Source organism: Motacilla alba, chromosome 3 (genome assembly GCF_015832195.1).
Source record: "Motacilla alba alba isolate MOTALB_02 chromosome 3, Motacilla_alba_V1.0_pri, whole genome shotgun sequence".
In the NCBI taxonomy this organism is placed as follows: domain Eukaryota; kingdom Metazoa; phylum Chordata; class Aves; order Passeriformes; family Motacillidae; genus Motacilla; species Motacilla alba.
The window spans coordinates 103,974,091-103,997,843 of NC_052018.1; the positions used below are offsets into that span (position 1 = coordinate 103,974,091).

At 41.4% G+C, this 23,753-nt stretch overlaps 2 protein-coding genes across 2 annotated transcripts; one reads left to right on the forward strand and one right to left on the reverse strand.

Annotated features, from left to right (window-relative positions):
• Positions 1-47: 47 nt before the first annotated feature.
• Positions 48-22,237, forward strand: DZANK1 (double zinc ribbon and ankyrin repeat domains 1). The gene is made up of 21 exons (XM_038133087.1): positions 48-72; positions 1,402-1,526; positions 2,150-2,303; positions 3,371-3,488; positions 3,871-3,967; positions 4,729-4,838; positions 5,393-5,478; positions 6,144-6,261; positions 7,164-7,277; positions 8,216-8,308; positions 10,208-10,330; positions 11,055-11,216; positions 11,788-12,016; positions 15,672-15,775; positions 16,950-17,021; positions 17,937-18,033; positions 18,817-18,905; positions 19,933-20,013; positions 20,549-20,676; positions 21,029-21,103; positions 21,281-22,237. Exons 2-21 carry the CDS (start codon positions 1,418-1,420, stop codon positions 21,399-21,401), a joined length of 2,280 nt encoding a protein of 759 aa, XP_037989015.1. The 5' UTR covers positions 48-72; positions 1,402-1,417; the 3' UTR covers positions 21,402-22,237.
• LOC119699482 (baculoviral IAP repeat-containing protein 5-like) lies at positions 21,899-23,543 on the reverse strand. Its single transcript, XM_038133084.1, has 4 exons — positions 23,290-23,543; positions 23,094-23,203; positions 22,809-22,926; positions 21,899-22,579 (listed from the first exon to the last, which is right to left on the reverse strand). Exons 1-4 carry the CDS (start codon positions 23,401-23,403, stop codon positions 22,499-22,501), a joined length of 423 nt encoding a protein of 140 aa, XP_037989012.1. The 5' UTR covers positions 23,404-23,543; the 3' UTR covers positions 21,899-22,498.
• Positions 23,544-23,753: the final 210 nt, after the last annotated feature.

Sequence of the window (23,753 nt, forward strand, 5' to 3'; positions counted from 1 at the left end):
GGCGGCGGGAGCGGCGGGCGCGCGGCGTCCCTGGAAACGGGGCGGGATCGGCGGGATCGGCGGGATCGGCGGGTGAGCGGGGCCTGGACAGCCGCGGGGGAGCGGGGCGAGGGATGGGGGCCGCGCCCCGGAGCGGCGGGGAACGGGCTGGGCTGGAGTGCCGGCGGGCTCGTCCCGCCAGGAATGCGGTCCCAAAAGGCTGGAGCGGAGCCCGTGGGGGTTTTAGTTGTTCGTTTTTTGGGGTTTGGATTGGAGGCGCTTAAGACAGTAATTTGTGTTCGGACTCAGGTGTTTATTATTTCTTATCAGTAAAACAATCTCATTACTGTGAGTTCGGCAGCTTTTCGTTAGAAGGCACAAAACGGCTAACTGTCTCTTGTTACAAGGTCTTTTGAAGCTAAACTATCCAATTAAGAACTGACACCTAGATTATTTTCCCTTTTAACCCAATAACTGATCCCTGGAAGCCCGCAATGGGGACTTTTCTGCCCAATTACAAAACACCACCCAAACCCACGAAGAAGAAGTAGGAAGAAGCATGAAGAAGAAACCCAGGATGACACTCTGTGCCCTCCATCTTGCTTCCATCCACGACGTACTAAAAATCCCAAAACCTAAATTTCTCACCCAAGTGATACACCTACACTACTCTCTATAATCTATTTCTCACTTTTGTGGATTCTAGTCTAACTTGAAGTCTAGGAAACTTTCTCCATGAGTGAGGGTCAAAGTCAGTGCTCCCCTGGGGGTCAGGACACCCCAGAGCAGACAGAGGATGGGGAATGTCCCTCACTGCCTGACTTGATGAGTAGCACCAGAGTTGTTTCTGGAGCACTGGAGGGTTGGTGACAGAACCAAATCCTTGTAGCACAGATGTGTTTTCCTGGCCCTGAGCATCAATTCCCAAGATCTGGAGTGTGTATTGTATCTTTTTTTTGTAAAATGTCATCATATCCAAATGCAATTTTGCATTCTTGAATTACATGACATGACAATGACTATGTACATCAGGACAAATCAGGTTTGGCACCTGTTCAATGGATATATTCTGGATTCACATGATGACTGGCATAAGCTTAAGAAATAGCTGGTTTTCTTTAGTCCTTTCCAGGGCATCCTGTACTCATTCAGGTGCCATAGAGGGACAAGGCTGGTTTCACATCTGACATGGTTAGGGTGGAGATTCCTGTCCCTTACTCCTTCCATGTGTCACTGACATGAGGTGCCGAAGCTGTTCTAGCTCAAACACACAGAACCACAGCCACAGGATGGTTTAAAGAATCCAGTGTTCTCTCTTCAAGAGAAACAAAGACAAGGAGTCATGCTAAAAGGCTGTATTTCTCAGTGCATTCTTCTTTTTAGGAAAAAGCTTGTCTGCCTTTTTATTTTTCTGTTTTAAAGATCACTGCTGGGAAAAATGACAGCTGGCTCTGTCTCAGCTCCTCAGATCATCCCACTTCGAATGCCACCTCCAGGGAAAGCTCAACGGGAAATAGACACAAATACTCTCATAGAAATAAAATCAGGTATGAGCAAGGCTTTAACTCCTCCTCAAACCTGTAATTAGGTGTCCATTTGAAATATTTGGCTTTTATACTTTTTCCACATTTAATTATGATGTTTGGAGTGTGCACTTAAGGAACTTACAAAAGTCCCAGCAGGTTTGATGCACCAAATAATTGCATGTAATTTTATGCATCCAAACAATATCACTGACATAAAAGTTATATGTGTTACCAGTCATTGCTTCCAAGGCCAAACTTTTAAGCTGTTGCATTTGGCTTTGACTGCAAAAACTGGTCTTGAAAGAATCATGTTCCAGGCTCACTCCCAACGTTGTTGTAACAATTTTTGAATTGTCACCTTTTGCTGTGGCAGAAAATACCCTTTCTGTCATCGGAATGGACAAGCTGCTGCAGTGTTTGCATGCAGAATCATTTCACAGATACTTTGCTGTCAGAAATATTGCTTACAATGAAATTGCTTTTGTTGAGCATTTCGTGGGAGAAACAGTTTTGATCCCAAACATTCAGTCACTTACGGAACTGCTTTGTTTTCTTTATGTGAGAAAAATTAAGCACAGTAGTGAGTACTTTGTTTTTCCAAGGTTGCCTACAATCTGAGGAATTAATTTTTCTGTTTCTTTCAGATACACCTGGGGCCTCTATTTATTACACTTTAGATGGAAGTAAACCAGAACTCCTTAGGAAGCCTGGCTATGGGCCACGTAACACTTTGGAGTATAAGGGTCCTATCATATTACCAGTGGGGAAAGTAATGGTCAAGGCCCTGGCAGTTACAAAGTGAGTGTCCTGTTTTGGTTTATTTTAGACCTGTTTTGGCAAGGGACAGACATCCCTGTCACAGCCTGTGTTGTTTACAGCACTCCATTCCCTGCAGGTGAGAGATGAGCCTTTCCCCAGGCAGTTTGCAATCCAAATGATCTTCATGAATAGCACTGACTTGGCTTTCTCAGGATAATTTTTATCCATTAAGTGTTTGTGTGGCTGGATAACCTCTTGGGTGTTATCTCCTGGACTCTGGGTGTCCAGTGATCCCAGAGGCTGTGGGTGAGAAGCTGATGTACTGTCCTGAGAGCTCATCCTTTGGAGTGTGACCATCAGAAACACCAGAGAAACCAGGCTGGTGTTTCTGGGGTCATCCAGTGGTTCTGTGGATTTATAGTGGTCTTCCCAGGAATTTGCTTTATTTCTCCCAAAGGATCACAGAATGCTGAACCTCACAGCTTAAATACAATGTTGGGTGAAGCAAAAAGTACAGTACATTGAAAGAAAACTGGATTTTGCTGCACAGCCACTGACTTTGTCCAAACTAACTTCATGCTTAGAGACAGAGAGAGGACACATCAATTCTCTGTCTGTACTGTGTTGCATTATCTTTTATTTCCAAGGGAACAGGAACTTCCACGCTACTTGGAGATTTGTGTTTGCTGTTCCCTGTTAGCAGCACCTGCAGCCAGCCTGTGCTTGTGTCTGCACTGCAATGCAACAACATTAAATAACACACAAAACCTAGGCCTAGCTTTCTTTTCTTGCTATCACTGCCTAGATTAACACTTGTTTCCATTGTGTTTATACTAAGACATTTTCAGAGATTCACTATAATGACAATAAATCATGGAAGACTGGTTTGGACATTTACAGCAATTTCAATCCACTGTTGTGATTTAATAGGCATTAGAGAATGACAGTTGTTTTATCAAATAAATATTGCTCAGGATTCTACTGCAATAATGACTGGCAAGCTTGGAAGGGATGTTCCACCTAATAAGCCACATCCATCAGTGATTTTCTTGTTGCAGCACACAGGTCTGTGGCAGGTTCTTAGCTTTGTGAATATTGATTTTCAGGGACCACAGGGAGAGTTCAATTGTGACAAAGGTGTTTGTGGTAGAGTACCAGCAGCCAAACTTCCTTTTCCCTGGTGAAGATGATGACAAGAATTTCCTAAAAGATATGGCCACACAGGTAAGTTTTGGGAATTATAACCCCTTGAGTGTGTATGAGTGGAAAATGTTGTATTTATGATATTATTTAGATATTAAGCTTTGACTGCCAGTTTTATTCACATATCTTATTTTCTCTGTTTGCCCATCTTTGCTGCTTTGGTCCTTTTTTGTAATATTAAAATTTTAAGGGGACACTTCCCCCCCCACCCCAGTAGTATTTTATGACTAATTGAGGTCAAATACTTTAAAAATATATTTATAAGTTAAGCTTTTCAAATGCTTGCATTGAAAATAAATACCTTAAACATGTACTTTTAAATTTTTAACAAATAACTATAACAAGAGAGGGTTAGAGCAAAAGCAAAAGTTTTATTCGAAATTCAAATCAAATTACATTTTAGAATAAGGAAGATGGAACATTTACTACAAAACCTAAGAAGAATGGATTGAATGTGGAAATCAAGCCTGCCTGGGATGAAACATCCCAAGACCTTCAAGGTAAGTACCACTTCATAAAACTGAGATAGTCTTCTGTTCTAGCAGAAAATAGCATAGAGTTTCCCTCTTGTATCACTTGTAAAATGTGGGTAATTTTAAAACCCTCTCAGAAGACAGAACATCCTCTGGAAATTCCAGTTTGGGTTGCTCAACACTGCAAATAGGGAACAAAATTTACCTTCCGTACATTTCACGTGACTTCTTAAAAACATATTAAAATGTCATTCATTTCTCAGCAACACAACAAGGCCCTGTCTGTATTTCCCTTTGTGCCAGAAGATGCTGTTAAATTGATGGGATTGCAAATCCTTTACAGAGTTTCTTTACTGATGTTTGCATGCAGCAAGATTCCAAAATAAATGCACTGAGCAGAAATGAAAGCTTCACCCAGATTTTCTCTGTAGATAAAGTCTCTTATTCCATGGCAACAGCAATGGGACTGTTTTAGAGCAGGTAATTGTATTAATGTTTACTCATTAATTTACTCTTAGGAGCTGGTATTTTTTTTAGCATGCAGGAAGGAAGAAAACTGTAAATAAATTAAAACACAAAAGTAAGCTTTGTCAAAAATGTATGGGCTTTCTTCTAGTTTAATTTCCTGTAATTCCATGCAGCTTATTTGAACCCAAATGTGGAGGCCAGATATGTTTTTAATTGTGCTTAGCTAGAGTATGTAACATTCCTGTTCAGATATGTATTAACTGAAGCATGAAGTGGGTGACAATGGGATAACAGGATTGTAATTTTAATCTTGGAAACAGACAGAAAGCCTCACAGATCCCCTCAAGGACCTCAGCTCCTTGCCAGTGGTTTGGGAGCCACAGAGCACAGAGAGGAATCCACCTCAGCACAACCAGTGGAGTCATTGCAGGTGAGCAAAGGGGTAGGCTGAAAAAAACTTTGCAAGGCTGTCATCAGGTCTAAAAAAAGGAGGCGGTGAAGATTTGTGATGTCTCTCAGCTATTAATGCCTTTGCCTGGATTCTACAGTCCTGATTTAAATGTAATGGTAATGATGCACTAGAATAGGAATGCCCAAAGCAGGACACAGTTGTCAGCATGGACAAAACCAGGCAAAGGAAATCAACACTGACTGCATTCCTGCTAATTCTTTTCTAATACATTCCTGAATCTGCAGTTAGCAAATACTTACTGCTGTTTGTTGGCAAGTTAATATTTAAAACTCAATATTCAGTAATGCTGTGGTGGAAGTATGTAGCAAGGCATTGATTTATTTATTCTGGAAGAAGACATGAGTCCTTAATTCAGCTAATGGGGGAATCAAGGATGGTAGATACTCTTCAAAGCCGTGCATTTCAGTACATTTCAGTTTATTTCAAATTGCATCAGTAGCTGATTTTTCTATCTTTCTATACATTTTGAAAATATTTCCCTACTAAAGCATAAATAATTACCTCTATTTCAGTTTGCAAGCTCCTCTGCAGTGACTAGCCAGAAAAGCTTAGCAAGCACACACGTGTCAAGGATCCAGAGTGAAACAGATTTCCTTAGGTAAGTGGCTTCTCCTTTTAACATATTTGTCCTTTGGAAAATAATCTGATCCTTTTGCAACCAAGCTGATGATACTGTGGGCCTCTATAAAAATTAGGAAGGCAAAGACAGACATTGGCTCATAGCTGCAGAGTACAATCCAGATAGGACTTTGAAAATTCTGTTTCTTAAATGTAGTTTTCAACTGTCAGTTATCAGCTGTCTTATCATCCCTTAAAGAAAAAGCTCCTAACACCCATAGGATCAGAGGATAAACTGTCTTTTCAAATTATAGTACACCCTCAGTGCTGCAGGTGAACACTGCTTACTGGAGCAGTCTCACAGAACATTAATGCTTATCAGTATTGAAGAAGTTCTGTGATCTACATCGGTGACTCCCCGTGGTGCAGCAGTGAGGCCTGACACAGACTGCCTGTCAGGAGACCTGTTTACATCCCACAATGAAGAGGAAAGTATGAAACTCCATAGTAGCCAGAGAGCTTTCTACCTTGCAAAGCTGTTTAAAGTTCAGAGCTCTGTATCGTGGATGTTGGGGCATGGTGTGGTGTTCCACCACAGCTGAGAAATCAGCGGCCTAAGTCCCGTCACAACCAATTCCAGATCATTCATAATTATGCAGCAGTGCGATACAAAACCCAGCTCAGCCAGTTTGCTCTTACTTTCAGATGTGCACATTGTTCTGCCCCTCGCCTGTCTGAGCCTTTGGCTCATTTCTGCCAGAACTGTGGCTCTCCTGTCCCCGCTGTGCCAGTCCAGCGCTTCCCAGTCCCCGAAGGAACTCAGGTCAGCCAAACATCACAGCAATCCACACATCATCCTTGCAAAGAACAGCAGCCTCTGCAAGTTACACAGTCCATGCTGGCAAACCTATTACCTACTCACACTTTCAAAGTTCTGCTCTAATTGCTCTGTTCTGCTCAATACCTTTAGCACTGGACCCAATGAAATTCCCCAACAATGGGCGAAATTCACCATAGATTTTTTCAAGGGCCATGTATTCCTATAAGGAAAACAAAGAAAAAGTAAATTATTTGCCTATGTCAGGAAACACTACCAGAGCTGAAACTTTAAATGGTGGCATGTGTGGGCATATGCACCAAGTTTTTGGAGTGGTGTGTGTAACTGTCTTCCCTGAGCTCTTCCCAAGAGATCATAACCTGATCTAACAAGTCAGTGGTGTGTTTCCCTTCCTGTATCATCAGAAAGTTGTCTGGTCTGGGCAGACAATGCTGTAGTTTCAAGTAATGACCTAGATTCACCATCTCCTTAGATTAGGTTCATAATTAGGAGAATTTCAATTACCCTGAAATGGGTATGAATTGGGTGACAGTGGAATAACAGGATTGTAATTTTAGTCTTGGAAACAGAAAGAAAACCATCTCACAGGTCCCCTCAAGAACCACAGCACCTTGCCAGTCCTACTATATTTTATAGCATCATTGTCATTTTATTGAAAATTACCTTAATACCTTTCTGGCATTCTCTTTCCAGATGTCTTAATATTTTCTCAGTATGATCCTTTGATCTTTAAGCATCACTATCAGCATCAGTTGCTGTCAATTGCTATGTTTCCAGTGACCTTGCTGCTGATGTAGACTCCAGCTAGGAAAATACTGATATCTCATGATAACCTGAATGATCTCATTGTGGTCCTTAACATAACTGTGATGTGGCTTTTCCTTCAGATGGCACCGTGCCTTGAATGCAGACATCTTGTGCCAATGAATACACCCACTTGCATTATCTGTGAGGCACCAATAGCTCCTCAGCTGCAGCCCCAAAACAACATCTGCATAAAGGTAATTGAGAAGTAAAACAAAACGATGATTTAACTCCTGGCATGCATTTTTCTAACAGATGACTTCATTACAAATATTTTGATCCAACCTGGCTTTATAATTACATTATGGACAGCTTTAAGAGTTAGTGGGATTTAAAACAGCTTGAATGGAAAAAGGGATTAAAGATTCCCCAGTACAAGAAAGACATGGACATACTTCCCCTGAGATGGAAGGAGCAGCAGAGGCAGTGTTTGATGAGCCCTCATTTCCCTGTGCTGCTGAGAAGGGCAGGAGACAGAGAATCAGGAGTAAAGTTAAGTCCAGGAAGAGGGAGTGGGGGAAGGTGTTTTTTGAGATTTGGTTTGATTCCTCATTTTTCTGCTCTGATTTGATTGGTAATAAATTCAGTAACTTTGCCCAATATGAGTCTGTTTTTTCCTCTGACAGTAATCAGTGAATGATCTCTCCCTCCCCTTAAACTCATGAGCCTTTCATTATATTTTCTCTTCTCTGTCCAGCTGAGGAGGAGAGTAATAGAACTGGTGGGCACCTGGTCTTCAGCCAAGGCCAACTCACCACCAGGTGTCTTTTGAGGCACCTCATAGTACTATGGTATTATATTATTATTAATAATTGTTTGTGCAGATACTGAGCTGTCTGGTTTTTGTGAGGATAGTAACTAAGCAAACTGAAATCAGGATATACAAAGACCTGGAGATGCTGATACTGAATCTCCTGAGGAAACTATACCATAATTAAAAAAAAAATAGTCGCCATGTGATGAGAGGCAACCTGGCCTAACTAAAGTGTGAAACAGCCCAGACTTGAAGGATAGGATATCCTCTATCTGCAGGGCTGAATGACCAGAGCATTTTGTAAGATCAAGTCTTCTTGTTTGTCTTTTTCTTGACAGTTTTCAAATCCTATGTGAAATGTATTTTCTCTCTGTTTAAAAGGGCAAAGTCATTTGTCAGGTGTGTGGCACAGGAAATCCTCTTCACCATAAACACTGTGCAACTTGTGAGAGCAAACTACCTGAAGTACAGATGGTAAGACTGCAATCACACTGGGTGAATCAAACCACAGCACAACATCCTTTATCTCTGGAAAACTGAAGTCATGTCCCTGTGTTACCAAAGCAGAGATTCTCTCCCCAGTGTCATATTTCAGCCCAGTTCTCCCACAGAAGCTCCACCACAAATGTCCAGCTAAACACAAGTGTCTCATGTACCTTCAAGTTTCTGACATGGAAGTCAGGATTGTGAATGCCCTTGAAGAAGCTCAGAAGGCTCTTAGAAAATGGGTAGTCTTGACTCCGAGGGAGTCTTGTTTGTGTCCAGATTACTTTCAATTGCAATAGAAAAGTTGAGTATATACATCAGGAACAGCATTCACACTGATTCCAGATATTTTCTGAAAATAGAATATGCTTTTGCATTATTTTTCATATCTCCACTTTTACATTATTTTTCTTATCTCCACTTGCTGCTTCTCCTACATGCATACAGCTAGCATGCTTGTATTTGGCTGTGACACTGCACAGAGGTGAGAAAAGCACTGAAATATTACCCCTAAAATTGCTCCATTTCAACTCCCCATTTAGCTTGGTTCCTTAGAAAAAATTTTTTTTCACTTCTGAAAAAATCTTGTATGAAAAATGTCTGGTACATTTCACTTCTCCATGTTGTGGTAAATGCAAAAATGATAGAACAATAATGGTTTGCAAGTTAAAATCTTCTGATTATAATGATTAACATCCTGAGTTCTAAAACAGTCCATAGCTAGAGGCAAAAGTCTCTTGTATAGCCAGATAAGTGTCATTTCAAAGTGAATTTCAGCAGGATTCTGCACTTACCTAAGATAAATGTATGTTTGGCTGCTTCACTGAATGCAGATGTGTGTAGATAATATGTAGCTGCATATGTAGTTAGGCATGTGACTTGAATGTGAGATCTGTATTAGCTGAGAAAGTTAAATGCTTACTAAGAATTATTAATAGTAATCAGAAAATTTGCTAATAATAGTGATGAATTAATGATAACAAGAGTATTTTAATAATAGTAATCATGCTGATATTATTATTAATGGCTATTAAATAATTTATATTTAGAACACACCTAGACTTGTGCTTTTCTAAATTTTCTTTTCCAGCTGAACCCCCAAATTACATTGTTCGAATTGCAATGCAGGCCACAGATTAAAACAGGGCTATTTTGTGTTTGCTTACTTGTTGTTGTGGTGTAATCAAAATAATTTTCCTAGGGTTCTGTCCCCTATCCATATTCCTGACTTGTAGAGAAAATAAACTGCATAAGCCTTAAGGCAAAACCTGACAAAACATTTTTAAGTCCTATTTGTCCTAACTGGGATCTGTACTTAAGCTCTGGAAGTTTCAGATGAAAAACCTGTTTTGCTTACTCATATAAGTTAATTGTAGAAAAGTTGGGTAATATATAATTTGCACAAGGCAAAAGAGTGCAAAAAAATATTTATGCAGCAAATTCCAAACTGTGAGGAAACTCTTTGCCTGAACACATTCTCCCTGCCATACTACTAAAAAGAAAGGTACAAGGAAAATTGTGTGTTGGATTTGAAAATGCGAGTTTGTCAGTAGAGAAGCCTCCATCTTAATTTCATCTGTACTTATACATAGGGCCCTATTAATAAATATTCAGTTTAAAAGCACACCATTGGTGAAGTTATTTTTTAGTGCTAGTTCTGCTAAAAATATTTTCTAATTAATGCTACATTTTACCATGGTTTTGTAATGAAAATTATAGGTTAGATCCAAGACGCTCTGTGGCTCATTCTAAGCTGCAAGAATTCCTTTAGGCTGAATATTACTTTATGTTGCCAGAGCAGCTTGCTTTCCTCTTTCTCTTTATTGGGCTTGTGGACTTTCCTTCATGAGGAGTATTTTCTCCCTAATGCTTGTTTTGTTTACTCAGCCTGTGTTTGGAGGAGACTCCTGCCCACCTCTGCAGGGCCAGCCAAGGAAGACAGCTCAGTGCTCCAAGTGCAGCGGCGTGAACCAGAGTGACGCCCGCTTCTGTGCCTGGTGTGGGGCCAAGGCACGTGCTCCTGCTGTCTGTGGGGACAAACCTGGGGCTGCTTCTCTGCAGCAATGTCACACTGCTCTGTGCAAAGCTCCTGCCAGTCAGTAAACACTGTTATCTTGGAGATACTTGCTTACGGCATAGAGGATTGGGTATGGAAAAATGAACGGCTTGGAAGGCATCCTGACCCCACCTCAGTCAGTGACCCCAGGGTTTAGAGCTGCGAACAAATTATCGTGGGTCAACAAGCACCAGGTCATTGCATCAGCTGAGATGCAACAGCCCTGTGCTCAGGCAAAATAACTGAAGCATCAAAGGTTAAAGTACAGGCTGACCCAATGCAAGTTTTCCCATAACAACTCTGGGCTATAATCACCTATACAGGCAATTATCAGATATGAGATGATGCACGCAATTGTTTTGACTGAAGGCCTCCTTAACTCCAGTAAGGACAAGAACTTAACTGCTGCTCAGTAGAGTTACAATCTATGTAAACAATTTCCCCTTGTACAGTGCTTCTACCTAAGATCACATTCAAGGAGAATTTATTCTCTGTGAGCTGACTGCACATAAAATTTGAAACACTCCCCTATATGTATAAATAACCATTAGTCCTGTACTGTACTAGGGCACTCAGGGTGGTACTTTACTTCCTTTTAATTAACTCCTCTACCCTTATCATTCCTTAGTCATTCATCCTATGCTTCTCTAGTGACAAATGTTGCCTTGAACTTTCCAGCCTGGGCCTCCTCCATCCTACTTTACTTGTTCCATATGTGGTACCAGCAACCAGCCCTATGCACGCTTCTGCGTGTTCTGTGGTGTCTACATAGAGCCCCCATCCAGACAGAGCTCTCCTGGCAGTCCCATGGACCGTGGGGACTCCCTGGCATCCTCTCAGGTAGGACACAGTGGTACAAAGCCAGGTTTGAACTCAGCCGGGAGGCTGCTCCACTGGGGATATGGATCAGCACAGCTCCATTCGTTTCCTGGGGACAGTGCTATGGGCTGGGAGCACAGGGAGGACAAAAATATTTGTTTTGCCTCAGCCCGAGGCCTTGATCCTTTGTAAATGGCAAAGTGAGAAACAGTAAGCCTTTCAAAAGTCTTAGCTCTTCAAGTAGTTTTATCTTATTGGCTGTGAATTATTTGTGGTCTGCTGATACAAGGTATTCTTTCACAAATGTAGTAGTTGTTTTTAAACTGTTTTAAGAAAGAGCCCAATACTTTACAAGGGCAGCTTTTGTCCTACAAAAGCATGCACGTCCCATGAAGAATTTGGATTTTGCTTGAATATTTGTGATAAGTTGCATTGTTGTAACAGACTGGTAATTAAAAAATTTAAATTGTTAATTATTCTTCCTGCTAGCTTTTTCATTCCCTTAGAATTGGTGTTCTGGTTAGTTATGCTTGTGAGCCATTGCATTATATCTATATTACTTACATTTTCCCTTCTCCTCCACCCCCCACAGGCAAAACTATTACAGACTCAAGTTGCTTGGCAAACTTGTCCTGTTTCCTGGCCCAAATCAAGGGCAGAACTAATAGAAAGAGAACATAAAGGAACCCAAACCATTGGACTTTTTTACCCATCCAGCAAACTGTTGGAAAAGAAGGAGCTTGAGCTGATTTCACAAAAAGAAAAGCTGGAAAAGATGAGTGATCATAAGCCTCTCCTGACAGCCATTAGTCCTGGAAAAGGTTAGAATTTCTGATTTTATGATTTCTAAACAATTTATGACCTCTTGTCATATATGCACATATTTAACAGGAATTCTATGCTATCATCTCTTTCTTACAAAAGTTTCATACCTATTCGGTGTTTTCTGGTGAGCAGCTCCTCTGAGCACATCCTTCCTCTCTCACCAGGTAACCAACTGACTCCAGTTCCCTTCCTGCTTCAGGGCATGTCCTCTTGACAAGCCAACTCACTCTTTTATAACTCTTATTGTTCTTACTGGTTACAGCTGTGGCTTGTTGAAGTTAGGCCTTCTCCTCATTTTGATGATTAGCCCAGCTGCAACTCCTTAGGGGTAAGATTACTTTATATACCATCTCCATTCTATCCCCCCACAATGACCTTGCTTTTTTTCTTGAAAATATTATAGTTTATGGAATGTGGCATCAATGGGAGACTGATTTACATCTTTTCAAGTCTGTGTTTCCACCAGTCACTTGTAAATGCACTGCCTTAGAATTCAATCACTGATCTCCACCAATAGCTAAAATAAAGCTATCAGCAATATCAAAATTGGGGTTACTGAGCCCTGTGCAGCCTTAGTAAATTGCAGTTTGATTTCTTCAGATCCCACAAGACTGGAGGCAGGTGTTCTGTATTGGAATTGGAAACCACTGAACAGCTCCCAGCTCCCAGCACCCTCCCCAGCCCCTGCCATGTGAACTTGAGGTAGAGCTGTGATAGCACCTGCAGGGACATTGATAAACAAAACTCTGAGACACAGGGGATCAGAGCTCTTGAAAATATGATGAAGCTCATCTACATGAGGAACTTGTTTGGAGTGCTGTTGTGGATTAAATTATGGAACTCTCAGAAGCAAAGAAAACTAAACTAGAGAAAGGGATTCTTAATAGGATTATGAAAACATCACTCATTGAAGTCTTTCCTCTCACAGACTACAGTAGGAGCAGTATCAGTAGTGCAGACAACTTTCTTTCACAGTGAGTTTTGTGGTCACTTTGTTCTTTGTGGAATCACTTGGCTGTTTGCTGTCATTAAATGCTTGCCATTTTTAGAGGTTTTAGTTTTACGATCCTGAGAAATCCTCAGCTTTCTGGATCTCAAACCCTTAAAGACAGTCTATCATTATTAATTGGGGATCTAATAAGAGGCTCAGTGGCCAAAATTGTCTTTAATCTCACAGGGCAGTCCAGCTGGGCAATCCATAGAATGAGTTAATTTTAAATCATTACAGCACCAAACCCTGGTTTAGAGGAGCAGCTACGCTTTTGGATCCACTTTCTCATCTAGCTCTCTTCAGCAATCAGATGATCAACCCCTCAGGCTGTTACCAGAATTAATTTTCTGTTGGGTAGTAAAAGTTGCTAATGAATGTTAGAAATTCCTCTTTTGACTCTGTGTGTTTGTATACAGATGGACTCTGATTCTTAAAATAATCACTGGGGAAGTCTGTTTTCCTCCTCCCTTCCTCTGAAATGTGACATGTTCTCTTAGGCATCACTGTAGGAAATACAACACTTGACTCAACATGTCAGGAAGCTTAATTTAGTCAGAGATAAAAAAGGATTGGCCCCTAATAGTGCCAAGAAAAAAGCAAAGTCACACTGAATATTTGTATATCTTTGTCAGAAGTACAGCTCTTGACTTGTGAGTGAGAACTTCAGTCACTGGGAAAGGTTAGGTAGAAATTCTGAACTGCTTTTGAATTCTTTTCACTTTTATCCACTTAGCAGAGGTAACTTTGTTGAAGTTGCACTGTGTAGTACATTCTCCTTTAGATCCTGCCAAGGACTGAGGAACTTATTTCATTCCATTAATCAATAAAAGTCTCTTACAGTCAGTTCATGCTGAGTCATATACATGGCTTGAAACTATCTGTGTCAACAAGACCATGTACTATCACTCAGGAAAATCTTGTTTATTTATGCTAAATATGACCATTATTTCTTCAGCCAAAATAGGATCAGACATTTGATATTCAAGTTTTTTAATACAAGTGATTAAATAAAATGGTGGAGGTTATTTTTTCTTGACCCTATCAACCTTCTTTTAACCAATGTATAAACCTTCTTTTCATGTGTAAAGATTAAAAAAAAATATTAAACAGTTAAGCAAGGGGCAAGCAACAGCAGTACCAAAACACCAGTCCTCTGGTGTATACTGTATTTCTTTTTTTGCTGTACTTTCAGTCTGTTTTGAAGAGGAACCGAGACATTTACCAGGTAAAGTTTACAAAGAACTTCCCTTTTCTACTGTAACAAAGGTTAAATCAGTGTGATATAGGTATTATTTACTATTGGCAGGATGGATTCAAGTATTCCATCAATGCTGCCAAAAATCCTTTGAGATGTAATAGAACATCAGCCATGCAAGAATATGTTCTTGACCATCTGGATTTTTTTCAAATAAAATCTGTGGATCTGGGCTAGTTATGAACCACTTCATTGCAAATAATACTGACTTCTATGGAGGGATCACTCAGCAAGTAGTCTATTTTAGAAGTTTTAAACACTGCTTTCAGCTTGTATTAGTTTTTGTATATGAGACCACGGCAGGGAATAATTTATGTTGTTCTGTGGATCCTTCTTTTTCTATTCATTTAAAGCTGCTTAACAAGAAAGATTTGTTGGTTTAGTTTGTCATACCATCATTCGTCAACCTTGGAGTCTTCCAAGAACAAAACTCCTTGTGCCCTTGCTTTGTCTTGTAAAAGCCAGAGCAGCACTTTCCTTCTGGCTTGGTCTCTTTTCACTGTTTTAAGCTTCACTTAACATGAAGGAAAGGATAAGGTCAGAGCAGCTGCATTGTGTAAGTTAAATGAGGTTACCAAGCCTACACAGTTTATTTACAACAAAATGAATCATGCTCTGTATTTACCATGAGGATGCTAAAAAAGAAAATCAGCCAGATCCTAAAAACAATCAGTTAAAAATGAGAACATGTCCATTTGTTTTTTTCTCTGATGAAAATGAAATGTAGCTCTGGAATTGCCTGGACAGGAGGTGAAAAAGCTCTAAATGGCTTAAGATGAGTTTTTAATCCAGGACATTCAGCCCCTGATGTTTTGTGCCCTCTATCAGCATAAAGGAATGCTGACTCTTTCCCAACAATCCTGACAGGCTAAAAAGCAGGAATGCTTAAGCTTTTAATATGCTATCACATATACAATTGAAAGGAACTTATTTGGAGGATAATTTACACAGACCAAAATGTTGTGTATCCTCAGTTTCTGTGTTTTCAGTTTTCAGATTTGGCTTATATTTCCCTGTCAGTTATCCCAAATCAACTAAAAATCAGTTCAATAACACATAATTGCTTAATTGTAATATTTTACTTTTTTCTTTTCTTATGATTTAGAATGGTGTGAGATTTTTCTCTTCACACAGAACCAGTTTTGACTCCTAAGGATCATTACAAGACATGGCTTTGTTGTAAATAGAGAGCCCTAAAGATGAATTATAACTATAGATAAAACAGTGCTTCACCTGGCTTTTTAGGGTATAACTTCCTTCTCATTTTCTCGATCAGATGAATTTTCTATAGAATTTTTTTTATGTCACTGAAACTGTGCTATCTTTTAAATCTTCCATCACTTGATTAGAAGGAATGTTAGTCACATTTTAAGGATTTTTCTCCTGCTTTATTCCCCGTGAACAGGTTACTGGAGAAAACAGCTGGATCATGTTTGTGCTCATGTAAGAAGCTATGCCCAGAACAACCTTGAATTCAGAACACTGATTGGAGAACCTCAAATGGGAAAGGTAGGAAGGAGCTTGTAATATCTTCCTATGGAGGGTCATGAGAAGATTATTGTGGCTGCAAAATAAATATCTCCCTTTTATTTAGATGTTGACCTGTGTGTCATTTGTCTCGTTTTGTTGCTCCATTTTTTGGTCAGTCTTCTCCTGAAGACTTTCTCTGCTTTTTTTCCAATGGCAATTCCTATTCTCTCACCTAAGAGCTGTAAGTGGAGAGAGAAATCCTTTGCTCAGCTGCTTTTATATAGTAAGAAGGTGGAAACCTTCTAGGAATCCTTCCTAAGGAGTAGATACTCCAGTAGATACTTGGCACCTCATTTCTATATTCACTGAGACCTATTGTCCACCAGGATGTTCAGAAGCTGCAGCACAACTATAAGAGAATATCTGCTTAATAGAATTGAGATACAGTCCATTGCAACCTATTTCCTCTGCTAGAGGATTCAAAAGGATAGGCCTGAAGAATATAAAATTGCCTAGGGAAGGCTATTCCTGCTGCTTCTTGGCATTTTGTCAGTTCATTGTCTTAAAAGCAGTGCCCCCAGAAGTAACAAATGGTTCAAAGCAGATGCCAACTATCTGGGTTTAACACTGCTTTTTCAGTTTTTCATGTGGATTAGAATTATAATCAACCTTACCTCAAAATTCTCAACCAGCTGCAATATAATCTTCATTCCACTTCTTTATAATCCCCTGTGCACTCATTTTTGTGTGACTTCCATAGACTTGTTGCCAGCAGTGCTGTCTCAAGGAATTGATACACAGAGGTACCAAAGTTTTAATACAGACTGTGCTTCCCCAGACTGGTGTCACTAAAGCAGCCACCAGTTCTCCTGGATCTGGGAGTCCCAAGAACAACACAGCCTTTTATGCAGCTACAAAATCTCAGTGTAGAATGACTGAACTTCCATGAAATGCAGCCTCATTACAGTTTTGGATTCATTTGGCTGGTGGATTCATTTGGTTTCAGTTGTTATGAAATTTCCAGTTACTCAAAAGACACCTGTCCCTTTCTCAGTGACATGGGAAGTGTTGGTACAATATCACGAGAAGGCAAAGGCTACGTGTGTGATTTTGTGCATTGGCTGCACAAGAACCATCAGTGAGAGTTATTCTTTAAAGTACTTCTGTTGGGTTTTTTTGCTAAGATATACTAATGGCTGCTCTTTCCTTTTAGATCAATTTTGCCACCATCTCTGAAGATGACTGTGAAGTCACTATTACATTGAATTTTGCTGCTGTTAACAAGGTCCGTTCATGGGATGGGTGGGATGGGGCCTGTTGAGAGGCAGCTGGTCTAAAGCTGTCACTAGAGCACTGTAATGCTGATATATTTTAAATTCAGGTCTAAACAAGAAATGCTTTTTGTTCAGAGGGTGTTAACTTACCTCTTCAGAGAAAATCTTTTTCTTTCTCTGTTGGAGCTGGATGAACAGGCATCCTTATCTGATTAAGCCAGACTTCATGGTTATGTTGCTATCATCTCACATTTTGTTAGGTTGCTATTAGTATTAACATTCTTCTTTCAGCTGATGTTGTTTGATGATTCTAGCACCCCTTAGCTTTTGATCTTAGAACCTGCTTTTCTACAGCCTGCAAAGTGTGCTCTTAAAAACTAAGCTTAGCAAATTTCAACAGTTTGGAGATAACTTTTGTCAGAGCTCCTATTAGCTCTATTCAAAATCTGGAATCCCTATTTCAGGAATTACCATGTTCCAAAAATCACAACATACACGTTTCCAGCTTTTCAAGATGAAAATCTACCATTTCAAAAATCCAAAATTCAGACTGTGTCTCTTGTGTGGAATCTTGGAAAGCTTAGCTTGCCATGTGAGGCCTGAAAAACTGTATCACATCATTTCAGAAATGAAATTTCTCAAGTGGTAGAAACACTTTCATTTGGATGAGAATCTTCATTTCATTAACTGAGGTTGTATCACTTTTTTTTCTAAATCAAAAGAAATACCTAACACAAGGTTCAGAAAAAATTCCTACATAATTTTGCCTCAAAACAGAGTTCAATTACATATGATAATGTCTTGTGGTAATTTGACACTGATATTCAAAGCCTATGTGTTTTCTCATAGGCAAGTGTTGTGCCACTAAGATTATAGCAGCATTACATGATAATCTTAGTAACTGCCTGCATTTGATGATTCTACAGGATATTCATCCTAACAGAGCAGTGAAGTTCAGCAATGATTACCTGAGTGCTGGAACAGAACTCACAGATGGACAGGATGCCAGTCAGACTAATTTTGGTGAGATTTTATCCCTCCCTGTCTTTACAGTAGACCATAAATAGAGCAGTCAGGAATACAGAAGTAGTGCTTAGAAGCTTAGACACCAAGGCAGGCAAACATTCTGTGCCTGTTTAAGTTGATCTTTTAAGTCTCAAAATGTGTCTGAGTTGAGATCTGAGCAACGTACAGATGCTCTCAAAAACCCCTGGGAACTTCATCCCCGGGGAGCTGAGGAGACCAGTGAACTGCAGCCACAGGTCACAGCAGTGCTTTTATTATAGCACTAAAATTTTAGATGTTTCACATACTCTTTTACAATAGGAACTATAAATATCAATATTATCTCTGCTTCTGAGCTCTGGCATATTTGGCAGAGATGAGAAATTATGAAATGCATTCATGTAGAAATGTTGTTTAACTGCAATCTCCCACTGGTGTCAGCTCAGCATTTTGGGCATCTCATTTTGGACTTAGGTTTTCATTAAATCAACCAGTTGTAAAGTCAGCATTACAATTTAGGAATTCCTATAGCATCATTTGACATACTTAATTCACATGTAAGTTTCATCCACTTCGTGCTTCCAGTCTGAGGCTTGGCAAGAGGCAGTCACTGCACTGGGAGCTGTGCAAACCTTTTGTTAAAACCAGTTTGAACTGCAACAAGTATTTCATCACTTTTTCATGTGGAAAACTGATAAATACTGCTTTGATTTTGGATAAATTATTTCCAGATCTCTGCTCCAAGTTCTAGTTAGGATACTGACTTTGCTTTGAATTAACACTTGTTTTCCTTTCTGGTAGGCAGAGATGATCATAATCTTTCCTGTTCAAGAAGCAAAATAAAGAGAACCAAGTCAAGAACACTCATGGGACAGGAATATAAGCTCTCTGTAAGTATCCTCTGCAAATACAGGAAAAAATATTTATAAAGCAGCACTAACATGAAGGAGGGCATCCAGGCATTAAAACAGAAAGGTTTTAACCCTGACTGGGTGCAGGGGATAAAAGTCCAACTTAATATAAAACCTAAACATTGGTAAATGACATTTAGTTCAGAACTGAAAATAACTAATTTGTTTTTCTAAGAGTTGAATTAGATTTTTTTCTCTCATTTTGAACCTGTTCAATTTTGACACTGCATTAGGCCTAAGGACTGTTGCAGTGACTCTCTTACAGATTTTTTTCAGAAGCAACATCATATGGAGGTATTGTCATCTTCCCTTGATTTTACATTTGACTCCATAGAGGCCTAGTTTAACTCAAGAAGCAAGGATTTACTTCCACTGGAGACCAAATTTCCTGAATGAACTGCCTAATAAAGGCATTGTCAGTAATGACATGGAAAATTTCAAAAGGGAAATGTACATTAATCTAAGCTTGGATCAGTCAGCCAACTCAACAGATGGGAGAAGATACAGAGCTCTGTGATATGAGTCCAGAGATAAAAATGCTTGGTCAAGTGACTGAGCTTTTAAAATGAGAAAAGGTTGAAAGCTGGGAAGAAATAAAAGGAAAAGGTTTTAGATTTTGTTATTTGTTTGTTAAGATTTAGTAAACTAATTTCACTGAGGCAAAACATACACATTTTTAAAACAAAACGCTTCCACAAGTTCTGGAAGCTTCCAACTTCACTCCTAAACAGGTAGCCATGTTTAATTTTAATGTGCTGAGCAGATCTTTGTACAGCCCTGGAGAGCTGCATTGCCATAAAGTGAATGATTTGCAGACACACATTGCTGAAGGAAGACCTCAGTAGTGAGATATTAGCCAGGGTTACCCAACGCTTGCTCAGGTTCAGAAAGGCATTCCCAAAGAAGTCAGGGATTAGTAACAATGAGGCTCAGATACATCAAATTCAGCCCACCTACTTGTATTTTCCCTGTGTGAAATGTTCCTGGCTGTTGTATGTCTCCACAGCCAGAGTCCAGACAGCTGCTGGATGAACTGGGTCAAACTGGGAAAGGAAGAATCACCTTCATAGAACAATTGCTCAGTGATGTAAGTAACACTTGCTGAAGTTTCCTTTTTCAACTCTTTGGCTGTCTACTGCATGAATATTAGCCTGGAATGCAACTTCAGCTTGATGATTTGGAGGCAACAGCCTTATAATTCCAGTCTTCAGATTGAAAGAGCATTTTAGAGAAGATAGAGCCTGTTTTACATTTACAGATGATCTCCCCAAATTTCTATTTGGTCAGTGCATAAGGCAGTCTTCTCTGGGTTTGTCAAAGCCAAACAAAAAAAATGTATTAATTTTATAATTTAGGATCAAGTCCTCTGTATAGCAAAAGCAAGCATAATCTGTGTGTTTCTGCTCTGGGATCTGAGTTGGCTACTGTTACACACATTAACGCTGGCTTTGAGCTAGATGACAAACATTTTCAGAAGAAAGCAAAACAACACACTTTGGACCTCTCTCTGTCTTGAGCACGAAGCCCATTTGCCAACTTGAACTGGCATAACACAGAAGCGAGGTGGAAGCTGAAGAATCCGCATGGTTTTTCCAGCCCCATTTGCCTCTGCTCTGTTCCAGGGAGCTGACCCCAACTCCCTGAGTGAGGAGAAGCGCCCTGCCCTCACAGTTGCTGTCCTGAACAAGCACACAGGAGCCATCTCCCCTCTGGTGCAGAAAGGGGCTGACATTGACCAGCAGTCAGGGCCGTGAGTTCCGATCCTCTGCCTCGGCTCTTTCCAAGTTTTACCTAAAGAAATCACACGTGCTCCAGTTTAAGAGAGAACTAAACCCCATCTCTCCTCCACAAATATGTTCCTTTCAAGGACAGTATCCACACTCCCTCTTCCAGTTGCCAGCTTTGAAGATTTCTCATAACTTCTGTTATAAAAGCTGCTGTTCTATTCAGTTCCTTCCCCTACCTGCTTCAACTTAATATGATAAACATCACCAAAGCCTACCACGCTTGTCGTGTGTTCTGTATCCTCCAACTCATTTGCCTAAGTTTTATTTGCTAAGTTTCCTTAGGTAGCAAGTGCATTGCTCATTCCTCCTGTGCAGGCACAACAACACAGCTCTGCATGAGGCAGTTCTGCTGGGACTGGAGGGAGAGGAGAGCATCCGAGCCCTGTTATGGTAGGTACTGTGGCTGGGCCTCCAGCTCAGCTGCAGGCTGCCCCCAGTCTGCCAGCACAGACCTGCTTGGCACCAGAAATTCCAAAGTTCCTTCACATCAACATTCACCTCCAAGCCACTTCATCACTAAGTGCACTGAATTGAAGCAGTTTAAACCAACGTGTTCTGTATTTACAGCTGCAATGCAAGCGTGCAAAAGAAGAATGCAGCAGGGCACTCGGCGCTGGATTTGGCTGTTGCAGCTGGAGATAATAAGGTTATTTCTCTGTTCCAAGTAAGTGTGGATAGAGAACACTGAACAAACTTCTGTGACACAGGAACATTGTTCTCATCAATGTGTTATTGCAGAAAACTTTTTCCCCAAATAAAGCTGAAGGTTCTTTGACTTTGGGAACACCTGATCACGTGTGTCCAGTTCTGTCTGCAGAATCCACAACTACCCTGTGCGATCAGCTTGGGCCCTGTAACAGTCAAACAGTTTCTCCAAGATTGCCCCATTCCTTTCCAGCAGTTCAGAGCGCAATTCCCCTCTGACTGCACTCTATTCTGCAAATTTTCTTTTCCAAACAGAGGGACAAACCAAACCTTCCCAGGCACAAATACACTTCAATGTCTCTAAAATGTCTGTAATGCCTGAGGAACACTGCTTATGAGATTTTGACACTTGAGCAACAGCACTGCAAGCTGTAACTAATGAGCTTCATTTCCTTTTTGATGTTACAACTGCAGTCACTGCAGCCCATTGCAGTAAAGGTCAGAGTCTTGTCCTCCAGAAAATCGAGTAGAACTACTTGGTTGTTCTGCCTTCAACTTTTATTTATAAATGCATCAACACGAGGCAGCAGCCAACTACAAAGAGAAGTTTACAAGAATACCAGGCACACTAAGGTGTGGTATAACTTAACGTTATTAGCCACAATCCTAAATCCCTGAACTATTTTTAAACCTCCTTCTCCTTTCTATGTTCCAGAGTATCTAAAAGCATCGGTATATTCAGTACAAACATGGAAATGCATGTCAACTCCTATCAGAAACACAAGTTTCAGAACCAGAGCTACCAATATCTCTATGAGACAGCAATATCTCTAGACAGGTAGATTTACAAAAAAAAAAAAAAAAAAAAAAACAACAAAAAAAAAACCACAAGTAAACCCACAAATAATAATCCTTTAAAAACCAGCAAGAAAATGCGGAGAATCCTTGCAGAAAAAGATTTTGTATGCAATGCATCAAACTCCAGGTACTTCCCAGACAGACTGGGAGGAGTGTCCTTATGCTTCTCAGGGACAGCCAGTCTGGAAGCAGCCTCAGGAAACACGGCCATTCAGTCACAGGGGCAGTGCCACAGCATGTGGACAAGACATGTGTCACTGGCACCTATGAAGCTGCAGCAGTCTAGGCCAGATTCTTTATACTACAGCGCTGGATCTTGGCTTTATCTTCAACCTTGGTCATCTTCTGAGAAACCTCTTTTTTCTGCAAATAGTAAAAATAATATGATATTACTATCTACCACTAAGTGGAATATCGTTCAGCTTCGAGGAGAAAGCAGGATACATCCTGCATAAAGCATGGCTGAGAACCAGGAAAGGGAACACTGGCTGATCCAGCCCGAGCCTGGATGCAACAAAGCAATTTGCACAAAGCCTTGTGGTAAGGAACGAGGCCAGCCGAACAGTTCAAAGACAAGATGCCGTGTACGTACAAGTGCCTTTCTCGTTCTCATTTTTTCCAGCTTCAGGAACTCCTGCACCGTCAGGTTAGGTGGTTCTTTCTGAAGAGAAAGAAAACCACAGGCCGCAGTGTGTTTTTTGTGCTCCTCCCTGAAAAGAGGCGAAAAGGAAGAGAAAATAAAAGAGGAGGCAGCAGCTCCCAACGAGCCGCAACGCAGCCGCGCTCCCCCGCCGAGCCCCTCGGTGGCCACCAGCGGCTCCCCCGGGTCGGGGAGGCGCCGATCGGGGCGGAGGCCGAGGGATCCCCCGGTACTCACAGGGGGTCGTCGTCGGGCTCCCAGCCCTCCAGCTCCTTGAGGCAGTAGAAGCACTGCGCCACGTCGGGGCTGTTCTCGCTGGGTCTGTGCACGAAGCCCGCCGCCGCCATCTGCGGGCATAGGGGAGGCCGTCAGCGCCCGCCCGGCCCGCTCCGCTCCCGCCGCCCCGGCCCCGCCGCCCCGGCCCCGCGCTCACCCGCTCGGGCGTGCAGGCGCAGCCCTCGGTGAAGGGCCAGTTGTGGAAGGTGGCGGCGCGGACGGAGTCGAAGTAGAGGCGCCACACCTCGGGCAGCAGCTCCCGGCCCGCCATGGCCCCGTTCGAACGGCTGCGCGCGCGGGGCAGGGCGGGAGCGGGGCGGGCCCGCCGCCCTCACGGAGCCCTCAGGGCGCCCGCAGCCGGCCGAAAGGAACCCTTGCTCCTGGTGGCAACGAATCAGAGCTCCGGGAAACGCCCGGGCTTTGTGCCGCGTTAGGAGAAGGGTGAGGTTCCGCCCCCATTCTCCGGGAAAGCTGTGCTTTGCTAAGCTGTGCTTGGCTCCTCCGGGAAGCGCGGAGGAACCGAGCCGTGGAGCAGCGCGGTGTCGGCTCCTCGGGCACAGCTCAGGTGAGCCAGCAGCCGGGCTGCCGAGGCACCAGAGGGAAGCAGAGGGCTGGGAACAC

Bases quoted from the DNA above. Each gene is read 5' to 3' on its own strand.
- DZANK1 (XM_038133087.1), top strand. From the start codon at position 1,418: ATGACAGCTGGCTCTGTCTCAGCTCCTCAGATCATCCCACTTCGAATG. The intron at 18,034-18,816 runs GTGAGATTTTAT...CCTTTCTGGTAG, and splicing joins TGCCAGTCAGACTAATTTTG to GCAGAGATGATCATAATCTT. The intron at 20,677-21,028 runs GTGAGTTCCGAT...CCTCCTGTGCAG, and splicing joins ATTGACCAGCAGTCAGGGCC to GCACAACAACACAGCTCTGC.
- LOC119699482 (XM_038133084.1), bottom strand. From the start codon at position 23,403: ATGGCGGGCCGGGAGCTGCTGCCCGAGGTGTGGCGCCTCTACTTCGAC. The intron at 23,204-23,289 runs GTGAGCGCGGGG...CTATGCCCGCAG, and splicing joins GCGCCTGCACGCCCGAGCGG to ATGGCGGCGGCGGGCTTCGT. The intron at 22,927-23,093 runs GTGAGTACCGGG...GCCTCTTTTCAG, and splicing joins GAGCCCGACGACGACCCCCT to GGAGGAGCACAAAAAACACA.